Source organism: Geotrypetes seraphini, chromosome 2 (genome assembly GCF_902459505.1).
Source record: "Geotrypetes seraphini chromosome 2, aGeoSer1.1, whole genome shotgun sequence".
NCBI lineage: Eukaryota > Metazoa > Chordata > Amphibia > Gymnophiona > Dermophiidae > Geotrypetes > Geotrypetes seraphini.
This window is the reverse complement of record NC_047085.1, coordinates 388,990,427-389,015,055: the sequence shown is the minus strand read 5'-3', so window position 1 is coordinate 389,015,055 and position 24,629 is coordinate 388,990,427. Positions and strand designations below refer to the sequence as shown.

Below are 24,629 nucleotides of genomic sequence, written 5' to 3'. Positions count from 1 at the left end.
ACATAGTCTCTTTATCAGCTGAGTTATATGTTTAGGTATTCCCATTTGCATTAGAGTTCTCCATAGTTTATTGTGATCGGTGATATAGAAAATGTATCACAAATGAACCGAGTGTTTCAACGTCAAGTTCTGCAAGACAAAGAATGATATCTCTAGGATATTGTCAGAACATATAAATAAAAAAAACCATATTAGTGTATCAGGAGATTAAGAGATTGTGGCAGAAATTCCAACCTCCACTGGAGATGCTTAAAGACACCAATGGAATGATATTGAATGATCCAGAAAACATAAAAAAAAAAAAGAGATGGAAAGAATATACAGAAAATTTTTGCAGACAAGGCAATGAGGATAACATTGGGGAAATTGAACTGGAAACTGAAGCCAAAGAAGAACCAGATATTTTAAAAGAAGTCATAGCGGCAATTAAAGCTTTATTGAAAAACAAGTCACCTGGTATTGACGGTATTCCAGCAGAATTAATATAAGGCTCAGAAGGTGCTATCATGGCCATCACTTGACTGTTTCAATAGATTTGGAAGGGAAAAATATGGCCAACCGAATGGAGAAGATCACTGTTCATACTTATACCAAAGAAAGGTGACACCAAGGACTGTAACAACTACAGAACAATTGCATTAATTCCTCATTTCAGCAAAATATTGCTGAAAATAATACAACAAAGGCTCCAATCATATGTTGAGCAAGAAGTACCCGAAGTTCAGGCTGGTTTCAGAAAAGGTCGAGGACAAGATCAATATCTTAAATTGTTACAAGGAAAATACAATTTAAGATATTGATTTTGGTTTTTAAATCTATTCGTGGCCTGTTACCAAGGGTGATTACCTCCTTGCTGCAGACATACATACCATGTCATCCTTTAAGATCACAAGCTAGGAAGCTTCTGGTTGTCCCTCGCTTACATCTGGTCACTAAAGTTGTGAATCGATCCTGAATGTTTCAAGTGGCTGGACCGATGTTATGGAATTCAATTCCAGATTCCATTCGTCTAATTCCTGACTTCTTGGTTTTTCAGAAAAGCCTGAACATATATTTTTTGCTTGGCTTTTCCAAACATGAATAAAGTTTAAATTGGTAGTTTACTGCCTTAACTGTTTTAAGCATAGGTTTTGGATAGTAGGTTATATGCTGTCTTTTTATGCACTGTTATGTCTGTTTTAACTATGTGCTGCTGTTACCTGCATAGATGTTTGATATGTGGGATACAAATTATTTTAAATAAATAAATAAATAATCCCATAATTCCAAAGAAATCAGGAGGTCTTCACTCAATTCTCAATCTCAGTGCATTAAATAAAGATAAATTTTGAATGTACTCACTTCAAACAATCCTTCCGTTGATCACCCCCAACAGTTGGCTCACTTTATTGGTTCTGAAATTTCTGAAAGTTTCTACAATTCCAGTTCATTCAGACTCATTACCAGTACAGGATATTACTCTTTGGCCTCTTCACTGTTCTGAGGATATTCACAAAGTGCCTTGGAGTAATAATGGCATTCCTTAGGACATCTGGAATATTTGGTTTTCCATACCTGGACAGTTACCTTATTACTGTGCAATCGAAGCAGACCTTGTTAGCATCTCTATGGGTAATTCTGACCATCTTTCGGAGCCTGGTTTTATAATCAATATGGAAAATTCAGATCTTAAACCTACATTCTTTTTATAGGGGCTCAGTTAGACACAGTGCTGAGTCAAGCATTTCTTCCTGTAGTCCGAGCAGAAGCAATCCAAACCTTGGCTCTTCATTTTCAAGCATCTCAAAAGTTCACATTGAGATCATTTTCTCAAATTCATTAGTTATGTTTCAGAAACAACTGCAGTCCTCCCATTGGCTAAGCTCTAAATGAGACTTATTCAGTGTGGTCTCAAGTTTCAGTAGATTTGGTGTTCTCAATCCCTGCCATGCAAGATCCTGGCTACTCTACTACTACTAATTATTATTTCTAAATTGCTACCAGATGCCTGTAACGCTGTATAACAAACATGCATGAGACAGTCCCTGCTAAAGAACATACAATCTAAATATGACAGACATACAGGACAAAAGTGATTTATACATGCAACTCAGGTGGGCCCACAATGGACTTAAAGGTAGGGGAGTAAAGAGGAATGGCAACAGATATATATGGGTGCTTTTAAAGTTGGTAGGGTCAGATATAAATGCAGTTTCAAAAAAGTGGGTTTTAAATCTGGATTTGAACAACACCATCAAATACAATCTGCTCTTCATTGGTGGACATTGCTCCTAAATAAGTTAACAGATCACCCACTTTAAGACTTCACTCCAGAACTCAACCTCACCACTGAGGAAGGGGGAGGAGAAAGACCTGTACAGGTATACAGGTATACAGGTACAGGTGAAGATCCTAAGACCTCCATGAAACTGGAGGTGAAGATAGAGACCCCTGAGAACCCCAAATTAACAGAAATATGACAATACATTTACAGGCCAGAAAACACCCTGAACAAACTGTCAGCTCTCACATGATTTCTCTCTCTGCTAAAATAATCAAGTTTCATGCGAAACTCATCTTTCACACAGAAACTATCAAACATCTGAGTATCATAAAACAAAGAAGTTTATCTGTGAGACTGGAAATTACCAGCATCAGAAGATTACCACATCTCTATACCAGAAATAAGGATATAAAATTGAATGCTGCTGGAATGGGTGGGCCTTGCTCGGAAATTGATGATTCTTGATATTAAAAGGACATATGTCGGGAAATTAGATATACCATTTGGTAATCAGTACATCACCCTCAATATAACTCAGAAAAGTACAAATGTTGACAATCAATGACAATTATGAATATCCACTAGAACTTAAGAACGTAACTTGTACTAACGTAGTCTTAGGTTGTTAATAATGTATAAAAACCAGCTCACGGATAGCCTACTTAGGACAGACACCAGGTATACTTAAAGCTGGCTTTATGTATCTGCTCTGTTAACTCAATTGGCTGAATATTTATTCTGTAAGCTGCTATTGAATATTAATAAATATATATTACTTATACATCAAACTGAGTTGTCGTGAGTTCATTGATGGAGACTTAATAGCAGCCGAGTCTTCACCACATATGTATCTTTTGTGGGATGGGGCACCCATCTTGCAGAAATGAATACTCAAGGGCTTTGGTCCAAAGAAGAAATAACTCTTCATATGGAGCTGGAGCTATATGTAATATACTAAGGAATTCACTTTTCATCACTTTCTAGCAAGAAGATCAATTATTTTAAGAACAGACAACCAAATAGCAGTGTACTACATAAATGAGCACGATGGGATGGGTTCCTTGCATTTCTGCAAAAAGACTCATCACATCTAGCAAATCGCCATTCATTTAAAAATTCACCTTTATGCCACATACATTCTGAGATCACAAAACATTCCAGCAGTTCATTTCAACAGAGTTCTACATCCATACAAGTAGTCTTTCTCCAAAGAGATAGAGAAATCTGTTTCAGACCTGATTTAGGTCTTTTTCTCTCAGAAGGTAATATGAAGCGTGTTTAATCTTGTTCAGGATTCCCTGCAAAAACTCCATTTCCACAGATGCTTTCACTATTTCATGGAACCACAAACTCCTGTATTTATTTCCTCTAATTCCACTCAGCCACAAGATTATTTAGGATAGACCAGATATAATACTAGTGGTACCTAACCGGCCATATCAGTGCTAGTATCCATGGCTCTGTACTCTAGTGATAGACTTACCACTTCTGTTCGGTTCTCAGCTGACATTGTTCTCTCAACAAAATGAAACGTTACCCCAATCTCAAGCCTCTTGCCCTCATAGCCTGAGTCTCGAGGGTCAGCTTTCAATCCCATTCCCTTTTCCATACAAATCATAAAGGCATCCAGGAAACAAAATCCTGTACTTTGAAGTGGAAATCTTTCGGTGCTTGGTGTGAGCTTCATTCACACGCCTCCTTTTCATGTTCTGTCTCTACTCTTCAATATTTGATACATCTTTCCGAAAATGGTGTTAAGACTTCAACAGAGTACAGTTGGCAACGATCTCAGCCTTTCACAATCTTCATGGCAATAATCCTAAAAAATCACCAATTTGACCCTCCCCCCCCCGAATGAGACCTTGATTTTGTTCTTTAATCTCTCATGTCTTCTTCATATGAACCCATGACTTCAGTGAACTTAAAGTATCTAAGAACATAAGAAACGCCATCTCCGGATCAGACCTTCGGTCCATCAAGTCCAGCGATCTGCACACGCGGAGGCCCTGCCCGGTGTATACCTTAGATAATTTTAGTCACCCATATCCCTCTATGCCTCTCGTAAGGAGATGTGCATCTAGTTTGCTTTTGAATCCTAGGACGGTCGATTCCGCAATAACCTCCTCTGGGAGGGCATTCCAAGTGTCAACCACTCTCTGCGTGAAGCAGAATTTCATGATATTTGTCCTGAACCTGTACCCCCTTAGCTTCATTTCGTGTCCTCTTGTCCGTGTCAAGTTGGACAATGTAAATAATTTTTTCTGCTCTATTTTGTCGATTCCTTTCAATATTTTGAAGATCTCGATCATATCCCCTCGTAGTCTCCTTTTCTCAAGGGAGAACAATCCCAGTCTCTTCAGTCGATCCTCGTATTCCAGTTTCTCCATACCCTTTACTAGCAGCGTTGCTCGTCTCTGCACTCTCTCCAGCAGTTTTTTATCCTTCTGTAGGTTGGGAGACCAATGTTGGGACGCAGTATTCCAAGTGGGGTCTGACCATTGCTCTATAAAGCGACATTATGACCCTCTCTGATCTACTCGTGATTCCCTTCTTTATCATGCCCAACATTCTATTTGCTTTCTTTGCCGCCGCCGCACATTGTGCTGATGGTTTCAGGGTCCTATCTATCAGTACATCCGGGTCCTTTTCTTGTTCGCTCTTACCTAGATTTGCACCTAACATTCTGTACTCGTATTCCTTATTCTTACTGCCTAAATGCATTACTTTGCATTTCTCCACATTGAACTTCATCTGCCATTTCTCTGCCCATTTTTCTAACTGACACAAGTCGCTCTGGAGTTCCTCGCTATCCTCCTGTGATCTGATTGCCCGGCATAGCTTTGTGTCGTCTGCGAACTTGATGATCTCACTGGATGTTCCTTCTTCGAGGCCATTGATATAAATATTAAATAGGATCGGCCCAAGTACCGAGCCCTGGAGTACACCACTAGTCACTATCTCCCAGTCGGAGAACTTCCCATTTATGCCCACTCTCTGCTTTCTGTTCTCCAGCCATTTGCCTATCCATCTTAGTATATCTCCCTCTATTCCATGGCTTTGTAGTTTCCTGAGAAGTCTTTTCTGCGGAACTTTGTCGAACGCTTTCTGGAAGTCTAAGTATTTTATGTCCACTGGTTCTCCACTATCAATTTGTTCGTTCATGGTCTCAAAAAATTGAAGTAAATTCGTTAAACATGATTTTCCTTTCCTGAAGCCATGTTGACTGGCTTTCATCAGGTCGTGTGTATCCAAATGCTGGGCTATGCTATCCTTGATCAGTGTTTCAACCATCTTTCCAGGGACAAACGTGAGGCTCACAGGTCTGTAGTTGCCCGGTTCACCTCTCGATCATTTTTTGAAAATTGGCGTGACGTTCGCTATCTTCCAGTCGTCCAGTATCGGTCCAGTTCTAATTGTCAGGTTGGCAAGTTTTTGCAATAACTTTCCGATTTCAACCTTCAATTATTTTAAGATTCTCGGGTGAATTCCATCCGGTCCAGGGGATTTATCACTTTTAATTTTGTCGATCTGGTAGTATATCTGGTCCAAGTCCACTTCTACTGTGGTGAGGCTGTCTTCTATTACTCCTTTAAATACTTCCACTGCTTCTGGTATTGTTGCGGTGTCCTCCTTTGTAAAGACGGACGCAAAGAAGGAATTAAGTCTATCTGCAATTTGTTTGTCTTCCTTGATGCACCCTTTTTTTCCTGGTCGTCCAGGGGTCCCACCACCTCTTTTGCGGGGTTTTTCCCTTTTATGTATCTAAAGAAGGGCTTGAAGTTTTTGGCCTCTTGCGTTATTTTCTCCTCATAGTCCTTTTTGGCATCCCTTACCGCCTTGTGACATTTCTTCTGGTCATCTTTATGTTTGTTCCAAGCTTCGGTTGTTTTCATGCGTTTCCATTTTTTGAAAGAGTCCTTCTTTTCTTTTATGGCTTCCTTCACCTGTTTGGTAAGCCATGCCGGTTCTCCTTTGCCTTTAGTTCTCCTTTCCTTGGAAATCTGTGGAATGCAGAGATTTTGTGCTTTTGTGATAGCATTTTTCAGTAGGGACCAAGCCTGATCTACCGTTTTAAGTTTGTCCACCTTTTTCCTGAGCCGTTGTTCTACCATGGCTCTCATGCGATCGTATTTACCCTTTTTAAAGTTTAAGGTCGTGGTTAAGGTTTTGGTACGTTTCCCTTTCCCGATGTCAACTTTAAAGTTGATCATGTTGTGATCACTCGTTCCCAGTGGGATCGTGACTTCTACTTCTTTTGTTGGTCCCTTGAGGCCATTTAGGACCAAGTCCAAGATGGTGTTGCCTTTTGTCGGCTCTTTTACCATTTGTTCCAGGAAGCAATACCCTAGCGCCTCCAGGAACTTGGCCTCCTTGCCGCAGTTGGAGGTTCCCAGGTTCCAGTCTATCCCCGGGAAATTGAAGTCTCCCAAGATTATTACATTGCCTGTCTTACATTCTTGTTTGATTTCCTCTATCATTTCCGAGTCAGTTTCCTCTGTCTGTCCTGGGGGTCGATAGTAAAGGCCAATTTTTGTGTCTGTGCCATTGTGACTGGGAATCTTGATCCAGAGGGACTCTAGCTTCTCATTTTTTTCCGTCGTAGCCTCTCCAACAGATTCTATTCCTTCCTGAACATATAGGGCAATACCTCTTTCTAGTAACCATAACATCTGCAAGAAAAATAAGCCCGCTAGGGACAGGCAAAATACCTGCATATAATATATGTAAACCGCTTTGATTGGACCACAAAGAGGTGGTATATCAAATACATGACATGAAAATTCAAGCAGTAGTCCATTACACTCCATATACTAACATCTTTCCTTCTAAAGCTGTGCCTCATACCCAGTATTTTTCCAAAACCTCACTCTTGTGCATCACAGCAAAAATTGCAATAGAATGTTGTCAAACACTGCTTCATTATTTATTTATTTAAAAATTATATACCACATAAAAACTATGCAGTTTACAAAATTACATGCATACATATTTAAGAAATGGCTAAACATGTTTCAACAAGATAAACACAAAAAGACTAACTGTAGCATTATTAAAATCTTCTTTTAAATTCATTCTACAAGATGGAAACACAAAATCCCATAAAATCATTTACAGGACAGTAAGGCATGAACAGAGAACAGCATTAGCACAGGAAGGAATTGACAAATAATTGTGTTTTCAACATCTTCTTAAAGTTCAGTCTCCCATCACAGAATCGCAGAATACCAGGCAGTGCATTCCAGAGCTTGGCGCCAGGTACAGACAGCATTGTTGCCCCAATCTTAACATGAGAGACTAACATTTTACTCTCCAAACTCAGGTTTTGGGGTTGTTGTTTTGTTTTTGTTTTTGTTTTTGTTTTTTGCAACTCTCATTTAGTGGACAATCTTTGGGTTCTTCAGTGTGCAATCAAATTTGATCCAATTTGTTTGCAGACTATATATCTTTCAGATATGAACAGGCTAAGATGGAATTCCATCATGTAGGAACCTTTGGGGCATTGGTCTGTGTGAGTCCACCCATCCTTCTTCGGAGCAGCAATGCAAGAGGTAAAACCTTCCACCTGACTCCTCCCTTTCGCACCGGTAGAGCGGCTTCATAGCCCCAAAACCCTCCTTCCTGATGCAGGACTTTTTTTTTTTTAAGAGGACATATATCTTAGCGGGCCCATCCCTTATTCAAAGGAGCTGAGATAAAAATGGAAGCCTTTCATTGATAAGATTGGTTATATCAGCTCAAAGCCCTGCACCCTGATGCCGGACCTATGATCTCTTTGTTCTTTTAGGGCAGATATTGAAGCAGGCCTGCCCCCTCTCTAGTGCAGCATCAGTGCTAGTGAGAAATCTTCCATCTGAGATATTCTCTTCCTGCATCAACTACTGCGGATGATTCAAAGCCCTGCTCCCCTCTCCAGCGCAACAGCAGTGCATATGAGAAACATTCCATCTGAGCTTTCCTGTTCCTCCAAGTACTGCTGTTTGATTTGTTGGGCATAAATTTAGGCAGGATTACCCTTTCTCCAGTGAGTCCTTCCAGAATGAGTGCAATTCAAGTGCTATGGGGCCGAAGAAAGGATTTTGCTAACGTCAAACTTTCTTATAACAACCATTGCTTTCTCTCTTATATTCAACCTGCCCACTGTTAACACAATTAACTCTCTCTCTCTCGTGCTTTCATCAGCAAATAGGTCTTCTAAACACTAGAGCAATAAGTTCTGGCATCTTCATGATCGGAATCTCGATTGCCTTTCCCTGACTGAAACTTGGTTACAGGGAGGCGATACTGTCTCCCCACTGCAGATTGGCCCCTCAGGCTACCATTACATCTCAAAAAACCAGAGATATGAAATGAGGTGGGGGGGGTCTAGTTTTTATTTTTAAAAGCCATTACAAGTTTTATAAAAGACAAGATATGAATGTCCATCCTATCGAATATGTACTAATTACCTCAGACATTCTGCACACATTTCTTTTAGTTTGCCCCCCCCCCCCCCAGTGCAAGCTGTTCATCTATAAATTTCTTATTGGAGTTGATTCTACAATCAGCTTTAATCAATGCAAGATCTAGGTTTTAGCCAGCTTGTCTCAGTCCCAACGCCTGTGCAAGGATACATCCTCGATATTGTATTCATATCAAAAACCGTATCTCAAAAATGGAAGATCAAAGAAGTTACCCCAGTCAGTTGGTCAGACCATTTCTTTATTCTCTGCGAATCTGCTCTTTATTCTCTGCAAATCTGGTCAAGTCAAGATAAAGAAAGACAACTTTCCATCTAGCCCTATCAAGGTGAACAGAATCAGAGAGAATACATCAGACTCTAAAATAACAAACATCATTCAAACTCTCACTTCTTCATTCAACTGTTTAGATCGTCCAACCAGCATCTCAACTTTGTTGAAACTCTTTTGAGTTCACAAACTCCACAACAAATTATCTTGGATGAGTAAAGCTTTGTCCACTGAAGGCTTTGTGACCTATTTCAATAACAAGGTGATCAATCTGTTTAGTGTGCCCCCAAACACAACAGCAGTCTTCAGCCCCACAGAGGAGATATCCATTCTTGATCACAAGGATGAAACAGAAATGGGAACAGTTTCGATTAGTCAATTCCCTAAAGGTGGAACATAATAAAATCTCTAAATTCTTCAGATGTTTATCTTGACAAAGTATAAGTCAACAAAAGAGAATCCACTAATCAAATATACTCATATCATTTAATACAAACAAATATTTAATAAATAAGTTAATTTAATGTCATCATGAATAGAATAAAAACAATAAAGAGAAGAAAGACAATTCAGAAGAAGGAACAGAAGCACTTCATCAAATTTTATAATGTTCAACAGCCTAAACAGCTCTACATTCGAACAATCATAAATGGCTAATAAGCAAATAAATAGTCACTTAGCAGTCAAGATGAAATTCAGGCTGTGCTGCTATTGTCCAACAACGTGTTGATAAGTAGAATGTCTATCCATTCTTAACCATCTAAAGAGTACTTAAATTCAAAAGTTTATGTGCATCCAGGTCCCAATGAGTACAAACATCCAGGAAAAGTGCAAGTGCAATAGTCACACATTCAAATTCAATAATAAATCCATTGGCCACGAATCTGGATTTGGAGGTTGAAATGTACAGTGTCAGCATCTATGAGACAAACATGGTTATTTTTATTACATAGGATTTTTTAGACCCCAGTTCGTTTACAAAAATAGATAATTCTAAATCTAATAGATGCTGGCATTGTCATATTAATATAGGGACTTTGGATCATCTGTTATATTTTTGTCCACTGATACTTAGTTTCTGGAAGTCAATTTGGGGACAAATAAATCTCATTCTTGGGTCATCTATCCCCTTATCCTATGAAGCTGTAATTTGTGGTACGTTACTTCATATTAAGCCTACTTTAGACAAGTATAAAAGTCGTCTTTTCCTGATCATGACAGGAATAGGTGTTCAACTGATCACACATAATTGGAAGAACCATGACAGGATTAATTATAATTTTTGGTGGGTAAATGTGTGTACCACATATAAGTTTAAAAGAATGATGGCAGAACGTTTGGGGACTAGTAAGTCCTTTAATGATGGATGGAGTCCATTGACTACTTTTGTTGCATTACAGTAAGGGTCATGTTTCTTCCCTTTTCATTAGATTTCTTTACACATCCAGGGAGGGTGGGGGGAGGGAAATATACTTTAAAGAGTTAAATTATTTAATTATAATATTGCAAGTACATTATATGTATTATTGTATTAGTAATTAAGTTGAGGATGGGAGAAAATGATTGTTTAATGCATCAATTGTATAGTTAATAGTGCGTTTCATGTAGTATTCATGATTAATCAAATATATTGCACTATCAAAGTTTGAAAATCAATAAAGATTTAAAAAAAAGAAATTAAATAATAACCTCATAAACTCTTCTCCCCTTGGTTTACTGACAACCTAAGAAGTAAGGAAAACAGAGAGGGAATGGTACAAATCCAGGCTGAATGGTGACAAATTCAACTGTAGGAAACTGCACAAAGAATACAAACTATCTACACTCGACGCAAAAAAGGCCTACTACTCCCAAAACTTCTAAAAAACACCTAACAGATCAAAGAACCTCTTTACATTATCCAAAAAGATATTCTCTCTATCCCAAGGAGACAATCAACACCTGAACACCAGCCTCGACAGCGAATCACTCTCCGACTACTTCGCTGAAAAAATAGACAATATATGTTCCCACCTGGATACTGTCACAAACCCACAACCGAAAAACTAACCCATTTCAATAATGTCTCACTCGATGACATTGTCGAGATTGTTGACCTCCCTTCAGCCATCCAGTTCCATCCTAGATCCCTGCCCATCATGTCTCCTAGTTGAGGTGATAGATGCTTTTGTATGCTCAGTCCTCACTCTTATCAATGCCTCACTATACACAGACTCTACATACAAGCTGGAAATCGGCAGAGACAAGAACCTTTTGGCTTTTCACCTGAGAGTTATTGTTTTAGGTGCTACTTTTTGGACTAAAATTTCCTTGTAGTGGCAAACAATTTCTGTCTTATTAACCAAAACAGTTGCTAGATTTTTTTTTTTTTTTAACAAGCATGAGACATGATCATTGTACCTGTACTTAAGTTTAGTTACTGAACTGTGCTTTTGTCGGCCTTCTCCACTTTCTGATGAAAATATTTCCTAAGCTTGGAAATATTGTGGGCTAAAGTTGTACACTTATACTAGGTTTTACTGAACTGTGGCAGAGCTTCTTACCCCAGGCCAGTGAGGTAAATGCTCTGACACTCATAGGAATTGAATGAGTGTCTGAGCATTTACATCACCAGCCCACTTAAGAAGCTGTTCTGCGGTTTAGTAAAATGAGCTCTTTTAGTAAGGGAGATTTAGGGCTCCTTTTACTAAGCTGCATTAGGGCTTTAACGCGCGGAATAGCGTGAGCAAGACCTTAATGCCAGCATTAAGCTGGCGTTAGTTCTAGCCGCGTAGTGTGCGGTAATTTCCTGCATGCACTAAAAACGCTAGCGCACCGTAGTAAAAGGAGCCCTAAGTAAAAGAAGTTTTATTTTTGGTTTATTAATGTCCTTTTTTCTTTGTGTTATTTTGTTAATTATTATTTATTTGAATGTATATTGTAAACTTGCAATAAATAAATGTCCATCGTTGGTAGAAATCTGTGACAAATGGTGGCAACTATAGAAAAGTAAATAATGTAATAAAAGAGCATGTGTCAAGCATTTTGTGTTTGTTACAAATATCTATATTTAAGCAGAAGGTATGGAGTTGGAGGTATTACCTTTCATTCAACTCATGTATATGAATTTGGTCTGGATTTTTATTTTTCATTTCCAATTTCTTCAGTGGTAAACTTTTCCCACAAAGTAGCTGCCCTTATTGTTCAATGAAGCAAATATTTAAAATGATTTGAGTGTCCCTATCTGATAATTCAGTTCAGTCTGCACTGTTTGAAGCTACTGTAAAATTTTAATGCCTGAAATATTTGCTAGTTTTGATGTCCCCTCTAACCTCATATACGATGTCCTTAGCTGTAGCCACTGTAATACATAAATCGATGGGAGTTTCTTTTCTGACAAGTAAAAGTTGTATTTGAATGAAATGCAGTGATTTGGATTTTTGTGTAATCGGAATGATATGTAGAGTAAAGGCCCAGAGTTCAAGTGCCTATACTGAATGCCATTCTGTTGAAAAAACAGATCAGATGGTCTGTTAACACCGTAAAAGTGTGTTAGTTTATTGCTGCTTATTTTTTTTTTTTTTTGTGACCTGCATACAATTTATTGGAAGGCTGTTTAAATGAGAAATATCACAAAAATAGTAGAAATAACATGCAGCTGGTGAATTCTAAATTAGGCAAAAAAGAAAAAAACTTGGGAGCAAAACAAAATATAATATTGAATCAAAACGATGAAAAAAAACAAAAAAAAACCCCAATATAAAATATGCTTTCTCATTAAGACCAACATTACACAGTGTTCAAATTTATTAAATTGTGAGTGCTCAGTTTAAAACACCATCAGAACACAGCATTAAAGCTCATAAATGATGTTACCACCAGACATCGCACCCACCTGTCTGCCTTAAACTGCATAATCAGCTTATAAGATCTTATAGTATATGAAAGTTGTACTTAGCTTAAAAGGCAGTGTTGCGTGTTAAGCTTCCAATCCAGGTATAAGAGTCTGGTAGAAAAAGATCTATAATGCTGGTTAATCTTCAAAAATAATATTGACCGAAGTGCTTCTCAATCCAAAAGTGCTCCAACAACCTTAAAATGGAAGTTTTTGTTAGTTTGTATGAGAAGTTTCACGGACATTTTAAGGTTGTTGGAGCACTTTTGGATTGAGAAGCACTTCGGTCAATATTATTTTTGAAGATTAACCAGCATTATAGATCTTTTTCTACCAGACTCTTATACCTGGATTGGAAGCTTAACACGCAACACTGCCTTTTAAGCTAAGTACAACTTTCATATACTATAAGATCTTATAAGCTGATTATGCAGTTTAAGGCAGACAGGTGGGTGCGATGTCTGGTGGTAACATCATTTATGAGCTTTAATGCTGTGTTCTGATGGTGTTTTAAACTGAGCACTCACAATTTAATAAATTTGAACACTGTGTAATGTTGATCTTAATGAGAAAGCATATTTTTTGTTTTTTGAATTCCATAATAGAACTTACCTAAAAAAACAAAACCCCCAGGACAAACCCACCACAAACGCAGGTTGAAAACCAACTATCCAAGTGGTGTAACCCAAACATGCATTCAAGCAAAAACAATACCACTTAATACTACTGTCCAAAAATAATTGGAAAAGGAGGCAAAAAGACCTCAGGCTTCCCTTAGTGGCAAAGTAAACAACGCTGCCAATTCAATGTTGTCACTTCAATCATCGGTACATATAGTATTAATTGTAAGAAGGTTTTATTGATCAATGATTGAAGAGACCCCATTGAATTGACAGCATTGTTTACTTTGCCATTGAGGGGAGTCAGAGGTTTTTTTTTCCTCCTCTTTCAATGATTTTCATCAGCAATATTAAGGGCTCCTTTTACTAAGCTGCAATAGCGGTTTTAGCGCGCACTAGATGCTAACGCCAGTATTGAGCTGGCGTTAGTTCTAGCCATGTAGCGCAGGTTTAGCGCACGCTAAAATTCTGCGTACGCTAAAAACGCTATCGCAGCTTAGTAAAAGGAGCCCTAAGTAATGTTGTTGTTTTTGCTTGAACGCATATTATTGAGTTCCCCCACATGGGCAGTTGAATTCTAAAATAGAGACATGGAGTCCAAAAGATGGATACAGAGAGAGAGAGAGAGAGAACAAGCTGCTCCTGAAAGGGAGGCAAGTCCACAATGAGACCAGCTGACTGCCCGTCTTAATTGCAGAACCTTGAGCATTTCAAAAGTGGTACAAATATTATGGTTTTGAATGGCCTTTAAAAGAAGGAGAAGTAGTTTTGTGCGACAATTGTGCTAGCTTAATTAATGTCTTTTTTTGAAGATCCATTTAGCAGAACTAGAAAGGGAAATACGGGAGCTGAATTTGAATTTGGAAAGACTCATCATTGAGAAAGAACAAGTGGAGAACAAAAATAAGGTATGTGCTAATTTTCTGGGTTTGTACATTTGGGGTTAATATGTGGATTTATGTGAAATATGTACTTAAATAAGAAAAAGTCAGTTGTAAAATGAAACTTGACAGTGGTGAATTAAGAAACTCTTCTGACTAGAATTGTGTTTTTGTTTTTTTTTTAAAACTTTATTTAATTTTCAAAACTACAGTTGTACACAATAATTAATACGCTTACATAGAATAATTAAGATTAAAGCACAACAACTTACAGGATTTGATGACAGAAAATTATCTCCCCTCACCCCTCCCTCAGTTAATCAAAGAATAAACAAATATCTATAAACAACCTAATATACCTCCAAGTCATTCTAAGTAGTACCCCCCTCCCTCCTCCCTAGATGTGTATGATTTACCCTTTAAAAAATATCAATCTTTACAATATTTAGGGCTCCTTTTATCAAGCCGCGCTAGTGGTTTAACATGTGTAATAGCGCACGTTAAACCGTCGGCCACGCTAGCCGCTGCCGCCTCCTCTTGAGCAGGCGGTAGTTTTTGGCCAGCGCGGGGGGTTAGCGCATGATTAAAAGTTGCGTGCGTTAACCCCGCTAGCGCGGCTGATAAAAGGAGCCCTTAGTTAATGGTTCCCAAACGTCCATGAATTTTTGTAATTTCCCATCTGAATGGCCATAAATCTTTCCATTTTAAAGACATAACATAGGGACTCCCACCAGAATGAATAATTTAATCTGTCCTAATTTTTCCAATTTTTTAAAATAAGCTGCATGGCAACCTCCGTCATAATAAAAAGAAGTTTGTTATTTCTCACCGATATGTGACTCTTTGCCCTCATAAGAGTTCCAAATAAAATGGTATCATATAATAACGCCACTGGATTCCCTAATAGATTATTAACTTGATCCCAAATAGATCTCCAAAATTGTAGTATCAAGGGACAATGGTATAATAAATGATCCAACGTCCCAGCTGCAAGATGACAGTGCCAGCATCTATTAGACTTGGAACTATCTACTTTATTTAGACGAACCGGGGTCCAATAAACTCTATGCAATAAAAAAAACCCATCTCATCCACCAATTCCAAATTTGTGGCCATTGAGATGCAGCAATCTGACTAGAATTGTTGAGATGAGCTGGCTTATTTGCTCAAGTACCTTAAACAGCCCTAAGGGCTGAAGGAAAGCCTTCCTTGGGAGTACCAGTTAGTGCTGATGGATAGTTGAAAATACCACTTAGTGCTGTTTCAAACATGCTCTTGGCTGAGAGACATGGCTTGCTCAGCTGTCCATGTCCATGTCCATGCAAACATTTGCATTTCTTTTAACATTTTGGTTGCTGGGACTGGAAGAGTGAAAGTGGATGGGAATAGATTACAGTTACACTCCTACAGTCAGAACTGAAAAGTATCCAAAGATGGAGTGAAACTTTTGATTGTTACATATTTTATATTGTCCTACAATATTTAAGAGTGTGTGAAATGAGATCTATATATTTTTATATATAGGATTGCGTTGCAAATTAGATAATTGAGATTATTGTAAGTACCCAAATATAAACCGATCTGAATATTAACTGAGGTGACCTTTTCCCCTCAAAAAAAAGAGGGAGAAAGGTTGACTCAAATATAAACGAAGGGTTTATTTTATTTAATTTATTTTTAATAGTTATATACCACTTATAGCCTAAGTGGTTTGCATTCAGTTACTCAAGCACTTTTCCTTATCTGTCTCAGTGGGTTCACACTCTGCCTAATGTACCTGGGCAATGGGGGGATTAAGTGACTTGCCCAGGGTCACAAGAAGCAACGTGCTCCCTTTTTTCCACCTCCCCACCAATTCCCTGAAGTGTCCTGTCCTGGCCCACCCCAGCCTAAGCCCTAAGCTAGCAGGCTTAGTCTGGAAACTGCATCCTCAGCCTAGCAGCCCCAGCCTCATTCTCAGCCTCTGCCTGGCAGCCCTAACTTAGCAGCCAAAGCCACAACCCAAGCTCTAGACCAAGCCCGGTAGCCACATCCTCAGCCATTGCAGGCCTCCTGAGGGCCTGCCTTAAGATCTGATGGTCTAGCGGTGAACCGGGACGAGAGCAATCCCTCCAACATCCTGTCCCAGCCAGCTCTTCTCCACTCTGCTTCCCTCCAGCCCCTTCCACAGCCTACCTTTGATGCCCTAGTGGTCCAGAGGTAAACCAGGCAGGAGTGATGATCCTACATTCTTGCCCTGTGCACACTCGCTGTTGAAAATGGCTGCTGCAGGGCAGGAGCGTAGGATCATCACTCTTGCCTGGTTCCAGGTAGAGCACAACCAGCTAGGACAGGATGCGGGAGAGATCGTTGAATGCTAGACCACCAGGGCTTAAGGCAGGACCACGGGAGGCCTGCAGTGGACCTGGGAAGGGGGTGGGGTGGTGCAGAGCAGAGGAAGACTTGAATATAAACAGAGACCCCTATTTTTAGTTTGTTCTCTGTGGCCAGTGTTTGTGAGGATTTCATGTCTATTTCTTCTAGTTCAAGTTCTACTTTATTTGAGCATGTACAAGGACATTTAGGCGAGTTACAGTTCAAGCCTCTTTACTGTGAGCTTACAGCCCTGCAACTTTTTTTCTGTCTTCGTTTAAGGAAATGGGTGAAGAAGACCCGAAGGGATGAGGCATTGAGCGGGGAAATGTGTTGAACTTTTGAGAAATCCTGCACAATAATGTCTTATGTATGAAATAGTATTCCAGCACATGCTCAACATGCCAAGAAATAATGTTGGCATTGCAAATATTGTATCGGCTTCCACCCAGACTTCCACGTACAGCAATCTGTGCATGTTCAGGAATGCAACTTTTTATATAAATAATTTTGGTATTTTAAACACAGAAAAGCATTCTAGCACATGTGGAGATATATATCCATGTAACTCTGGGTGCAGATCAGATTTTTGTGTGTGCAAGGTATACCTGCTGCTATCACAGGCTTGCATGCGTCTGGTGTGCTTGCCCATGATAGTATACATTTTTGTGCACAGCCTATTTGTACACTATTTGCTTACTGCATTGGGCAGCAATAATTTTCATTTATGCTTGCAAGAAAGCCATGCTTTACATCTTCCTAATGTAGCATTACTGCATTCCTGTATCCCCAGTCATCATGCATTATGACAAATGCAGATCCATAGCTGAAATCCAAGTTTGCAGCCAATTGAGACACCGTTATCCATCGAACTTCTCTAATCAAGGCATCTGCCCTGTCAGTGTGCTCTTGTGTGCGCAGTGTTGATGGGCAACCAGAATGACCTTTGTCAGTTACACCTGTTCTTTGGCTTTAAACCTTTTTGCCCACTCATAAACCTTTCATTGATTCATGGTGCTATGTCCATACTGAGTCGATAGCTGACGGTGAATTTCCACAGGTTTCACGCCTTCTGTCCAAAGAAAGCGTACTACTGCATGTTGTTCTTTGATGGTGCAATCTTGCAATGGAGTGTCCATGTTTCTGATCTCATAGCTGCCAGATGTCTAAAGGCCGAGCACTGCACTGTGTGTGGACTGTAAGGTTTTGGAGGGGTAATGTTGAAGCAAATAAGACCCAATGATATATTGTGGCGGCCTTACAATCCGCCAGGCCCCGGGTTTCATACCCTCATTGAAGATTCAGTAGGAAGTAAAATCAAATGACAAGCACAGCCAGAAGTGATTACATAAAGAATATAATATGCAGAAATAGGCTTAATATTATAGAAAAGCAAGATTAATAAAAATACATCAAGCATTACAATTGTACAGAAAAAAATAGAAATAAGTTTTACAAATACAGAGACTGCTTCTGTGCTCTTGTGAATGAGACAGAAAAGACAGCTTCCTGAATAGGTGCTGTGAGGTCAAAGAAAGGTAGAGAGGGGAGGGTGTATGTGATGGTCCAGGCTTCAGGTTCCAGAAAGAGAGAGGGGTGTTGCAGAGAGGAGGCTTTTATAAGTTGGAATCTTATTCTAAATATAGAAACTTTTGTATGTCCCAGTATCTTTCTGTTTATAATCTGTAAATTGTTTGAAACAATGGTTAGTTTAATTGATAAGGAAGGTGTAACACTTACAGCAGGGGTGCCCAAAACGTCGATCGCGATCTACCGGTCGATCGCAAAGGCAGTGTTCTCTCTAGCATTCCCCCGGTCACTGTCACTACTTTAAAGTAGTGGAATTACGGCAGCCTGCAGAGTGAATGTAGCAGGCTGCCGTCAGCCTCTGTAGCACGTTCCCTCTGCCACTGCCCTGCCCCTGATGTCAGAGGAGGAGGACCATGGCAAAGGGAACGTGCTACAGAAGCCGACGGCAGCCTGCTACGTTCGCTCTGCAGGCTTTGTAGGTAGATTTATGGGTATAATAAAGTAGTGCTACATAAATAAGTTACATGCATATCTCTAGTATTCTAGGGGAAACCATAAACTCCTTATCCAGGTTTGTTATCTTGCCAGTTTATACTAAGAATAGAGACCAGGGCTATATATGAAATATTTTATTATAGAAATAAAAAAATATAATTCACAAGCCAGCAATAAATAATAACTAATTATTGATCACAATGTCTCTGTACATACATATATCTCATTACATAATTATTACACAATAATCCCTAAGTAAATGAGCAAATACTAATTCTTACACACTAAGTAATTCCTTATAATAATAATTCCTGAATAGCAGCAATCTAAAAATATAGCTTATCACCACGGGACCTTAACTAACCTTATCCCAAACAATAGAATTTTCTCTAACCCAGTTGAAAAGATAGATAATTCTTTATTCTCACCACTTAGATCAGGCCTCTGCAAAATCGAGGAGAAGGAATCCGTTTCTTCAGAAGCAGATGAGAAAATTCCTTCGAGTTAGACAGATCAGTTTGTCACTGGAAAAGCTATAAATTAGGTCTTCAACAGTTTCCTTATGTGCAGGAATCCAAATCTGTGTGAAAAACAGTTCTTTGTTTCCTTTTCACTCTCAGACAGAGAGCTAAGTCACAAGAGGTACTTCTCAGGTCTTAATTATTATAGAAGGTGTGCAGAGAGTCCAGTGCTAAGATCCGAATTCCCTTACACCTCAGCACCAACTAATAATAATTAGATACCTTCTTCTTAGTTCTCATCAGATGACCTCCTTCTGACCAATCCAGAAACAATCCCAATTAGTAGTCTTTCACCAATTAGTAGCCATTCTGTATCTTTGTGTACCAGCCTTCCAGAGAGGTGCCTCGGTAGATAACAGAGAGACACATACCGATCATGGAAGCTAATTCCTTCTACAACTTTCTCAGGAGCTGAGCCGGGCAAATGTCCTTGACTGGAGAAACACAGAGTTCTTGTAAATACACCTGGCAGGCAGCAGGCAGCAAAGATGATTTCTTCTTTTCTGTTCTTGCAAAAGATGGTTCAGGCTTTGTGACATCATAGAGGCCTAACCCCAGGTGTGAGAAGAAGGAACAACCCCTACAGCTTCCGTAATGAACTTTCATCTATGGTAGGCCCAGAGGGAAGAACGGAGGTGAAGGATCCAGTCTAAGGGAAGCAGCTCAATGATCCAGTCTAAGGGAAACAGCGGAGGTGAGGGAAGCAGCGGAGATAAGGCCCCACACATCAGTGTAAAATTGTGCCTGTCACAAGGGCCCCGGCAGGAGGGAGATTGCCTTAGAGATGCTGCATTGGGGGGGAGAGAAGAGACAAGAGGACCTTGAAGAGGGGCTGGAAAGCAGCCTTGAACCAAAAGGGAGTGGGAAGACAAGGCAGATAAGGCAGATCCTGGACTACTAGAGGGGTTAGAGATGTTGAAACACTCTGAACCGAGGAGAGAGAGATGCCAGGCCCTGGGGAGGGAGAAGACAAGAGAGTGAGAGAGACAGAGACCTGAACCAAAGGTGGGAGGACTCAAAATGTTAGCAGAAGGAAGATATAGAGGGGGAGAAACCTGAAACAAAGGGGACGCAGAAGAGAGGGGGGCAAATGTTGGACTATGGGAGGTACAGACAGAAGAGACAGAGGAGGAGAGACCCTGAGGAAGAACAGAGAGATGCAAGATCAGAACAGAGGAGGGAGACATGTTGCCAATAGAGGTGGAGAAGAGAGGAAGAAAAGCTGGACTCCTGGAAGGACAGAGAGAGATGTTGGTTGGGGAATGGAACGGGGTGCACTCGGTATATATATAAATAAATATGGGGGTCTTTTACTAAGGCGCGCTAGCCGATTTAGCGCGCATTAAATGCTAACGCGACCATAGAATATAATGGGTACATTAGCACTTATCGAGCGCTAAATCGGCTAGCACACCGTAGTAAAAGAGGCGGTATATGTTTAGTATTTTTATTGTTGGTAGATCATTTTGATTTGGTCATTTTAAAAGTAGATCGCAAGCCAAAAAAGTGTGAGCACCCCTGACTTACAGGAATGGTAGATGGGATTAGTCTCTGGCTTATTTGTCCCATTCAAGTAGCCTATCTTCTTGATAAACAATCCAGTCTGGCTGGATACTTAGGCCCTGATTCTGTAAAGGACGCCCGGGAGAGGTGTCCTATACAGAATCGGGCCTACATGGACCCCGATTCTGTAACCGGCGTCCATGTTACAGACGCCGGTTAGAGAATCGGGTTAGAGTAGATGCAGTCGCTACACTTATCGCAGCAAGGGATAAGTATAGCAGCCACCTGTCCGATTGCCGGCAGGAGGGTGCCCAACCCCTCCTGACGGAACACCCCTCCAAACTCCCAATTGCTGGCAGGAGGATGCCGAAACCCTCCTGCTGGAAAGCTGCCCCCGCCACTCTTGATCGCCAGCAGGAGGGTGCCAAACCCCTCCTGCCGGAGATACGCCCCTGCCCCCCCCCCAAAACTCTTGATCGCTGGCAGGAGAGTTCCGAACCCCTCCTTCCGGAATACCCCCCTAACTCCCAATCGCTGGCAGGAGGGTGCCCAACCCCTCCTGCCGGAAATCCGCCCCGCCCCCCAAAAACTCTTGATCGCCGGCAGGAGGGTGCCCAACCCCTCATGTCGGAAAGCCGGACCCCCTCCGGACCCCTCATGCTAACAACCCCCCCCCCCGATGATTCCCCTAACCTCCCCCAATTAACCTCCCCCCCAACTAACCTCTAAATTGTTGGTCGGCTGTGGGTCTTGCTGCCGTCCAGCCGACAGGCCCGCCTCGTCGAAATGAGATGGGCCCGCCCCTTCCCGGCCCATCCCCGCTAAGTCTATAGCCTGATTGGCCCAAGCTCTAGAAGCATTCTATATAATCCTGATCCAAAAATCAAACATTTATGGTGTATTACAAATCTAGAACTCCAAATATTAATTCACATGGTGTCTAAATTAGTTTCATGAAGTTGTAAAAATTGTTCCAACTGAATTGAATCCCAGTATACATATTCATATTCTTTAAATTTAATTAAGCATTTGCATGGAAATTTCAAGTAAAATGTAGCTTCCAAAGCTAACACCCTTGATTTCAAAGCTAATAAAGCTTTCCTTCTCTATTGTGTAGCTTGGGCTACATCTGGAAAAATCAATACATTATCACCGCAGAATTTCATTTGCTTATTATAAAAATAAGCTTTCATGATTAAAGATTTATCAATCTCTCTTACACAAGATATCAATAGGGTAGATCTAGTTTGGATTATCTTGTGAATCTTCCTGGAATCCAGTTAAATCAAATTCAATTTGTTCCAACTGATCTACTCCCAAATCAGCAAGAGTTTTCTTCCTCTGTGGGATATAGTATAAATTTGTTATAGGCAATTTCTCTGAATCATCCAATCCCAATACTTCCTTAAAATATTTCCGAATCAATATGTCTGGGGACAAAAGTTGCGTTTTTGGAAAATTAACTAATTGTAGATTTTTTGCCCTTAGAATGTTTTCCATTTTCTCAAATTTCATATAAGTAACATGTGAATTTCTAACTGCTGTTGAAGATACTGCTTGTAATGTAGCCACATGAGACTCTGTTGTTCTTATACATTTCTCCATAATCTTCAAATTTGAATCAACATTTTCCAACTTATCTATAACTTGTGAAAATTTTACATTCTGAGTCACCACTGAAATTAATAACCCCTCCATTCTAGTATTAATCTGCCATAAATCTTTAAGAGTAATCTCCTGTGCCTCTACCTGGGTTTCTCTAGCAGTTAAAGTCTCATCTTGAAAAGATAAACTTTAGGTATCGCCCCATAAACTAATGAGGTCAATGCCGACTGCTCTGATAATCCCACAGGTTGAGAACTGGAACCAAGCTCGGGATCCAAACCAATAGGAATATTTGAAGGGGGCAAGGGAGTTCTTTCTGGGGGGCTAAGAGACACCCCTGATAGCGAGTCAGATCCTTGACTTTGACCCCGGACACTGTTTGATACAAGATGTCTATCTATGGGCCCAGGTAAAATAGGTGTAGAGACTTTAACTTTCCCCTTTCTTTTCCCTATATTAATCAAAGATAATACATACAGTTAGTATCTCCTGTGTCTCCCAGTGTCTCCAAGGGGCCTATCGTGCCCCTTAGGGCACGCCCTGCGGCCGCGCGCCACAGTCGCAGCGTCCCTTTCAGCCGCGGGAATAGGACCCGCATGATGTCAGGGCGTCTGTCTCTGCAGATGCCTGCAGGGGTTCAGCTCCTGATGTCCCGGCTCTAGATGTCAGCGAGCACTGCAATCCTGGGTAGAAACGAGTCCCCTCAAAAGTTACACCACGCTTCCAGGTATCCCTCCCATGGTGATAATTTTTACCCTTTCAGACAAGGTGCTAATTTGGATTGTAATTCAAAAAAACACCCTGAAGACTACAAAAGTATGTAAATAAATTAAAGTGATATAATTGTATATTTTAGAGAGGGCTATAAATGAGCATCTCCAGTGTATTTTGTTTGGTGACATATATAAACAAACATTGATAATGGGATATAATTTGAAAAGCTGCTTACTAGAGTATGCTTAACCTTTTAAATTATGGCCCCTAGCTAGGAGTATATTTGATTCCCCGTTGGAGATGTGCCGAACACATTTATAGATATTTACATTAGAAGTTTTTATGTAGCTCATGCAGCCAGCTACAGTTTTAGGTCTGCTCCATCATAACATTTCCATCGTATTGAAATATTTTTCAGCCAAACTTTACCTCTTAATGACACTTAGCAAGAACTAATGTAATGTGTTTTTACTGGAAGAAGGAACAACAAAGATGATAAACCCATATCCTTGCTTGGATGTTACCTTGTTAAGAGAACAGTCTCTATGAGAATGGACTGCTATGTACAGTTCAGTGACAGGATAGATTTCTCAGAGACGTGTAGGCTGCCTCAGTTAAATTAAAATGTCCATGGTTGTACTTCTAAATCAGCTTAATCTTTGTTGATACTGGTTGAACTCATTGCTGCTGACATAAAACAGCTGCTCTGTGTATCTCTGTTGCATCCTCTCATTTCTTGGTGCTCACAGGATAAGTTTAAGCAAACATTATTGCCTTTAAGGTCTTAACTAAAATATTAACTCTACTTATTAAAGTTCCACTGAAATGTAGTAAAAAAATAATAATTTTGTTTGAGATTATAGCTAACAGCTAAAAAAGGAAAATAGTCCTGGCCTCAAAAATCCCGAACGGTTATTTTATTTTAATCTTCTTGTCAGCTTCCTGTTTAGCAGCAAATGGGTTTGAAAGGGGAGTGAATGAGACCAGACTGGCACAGAAATCTTGTGGATAAATCCTCAGATTTTGTGATATTCTCATGCACTGTGCTTATCTTCGGTGCAAATTTGTTTTCTGATTGTACTCCTGTGGCTCCGATGCTCTTTTGAGGAAAGGCGATCTGAAAGAGTGAAGGAAAGAACCTAATTTTGTGTTGTAGTTTTCAAACACATTTTTGTTTAATGCCTTTAAATATAATTAGCATGGCTGGAAAGAAGATCATAGCCGAGAAGTTATAAAATGAATGTATTCATCCATGAGTATCCCCCAGGATACAGAACAGTCTCCTTTTACAGGCAACTCGAAAGGAGGGGAGGACTGGCCATTGTGATCAAGGACTTTTGAATTCACAATCCTTGATTCCAAGCAAATGGACAACCTGGAAATTCTATCATATCAAATCAACAACAGCAACACACTGAAAGACCCTCTAACATGCATCCTCTTCTATGTTCCCCCCAGTAAGTGGACCGAGGCCCAACCAGACTTCTTAGACTTTGTACTTAGGAACTCACTCTCCTTCCCCAATTGTCTTCTACTAGGAGAC

The 24,629-nt window shown here is 40.0% G+C and overlaps 1 protein-coding gene across 5 annotated transcripts in view; it reads left to right on the top strand.

Annotated features, from left to right (window-relative positions):
• TAX1BP1 (Tax1 binding protein 1) overlaps window positions 1-24,629 on the top strand; it is a 256,118-nt gene that overhangs the window by 161,548 nt on the left and 69,941 nt on the right. For all 5 annotated transcript variants that reach the window (XM_033930769.1, XM_033930766.1, XM_033930767.1 and 2 more), the window contains exon 14: window positions 14,298-14,393. In XM_033930769.1, coding sequence (XP_033786660.1) covers window positions 14,298-14,393 — 96 coding nt within the window. The remainder of the gene's footprint in view (window positions 1-14,297; window positions 14,394-24,629) is intronic.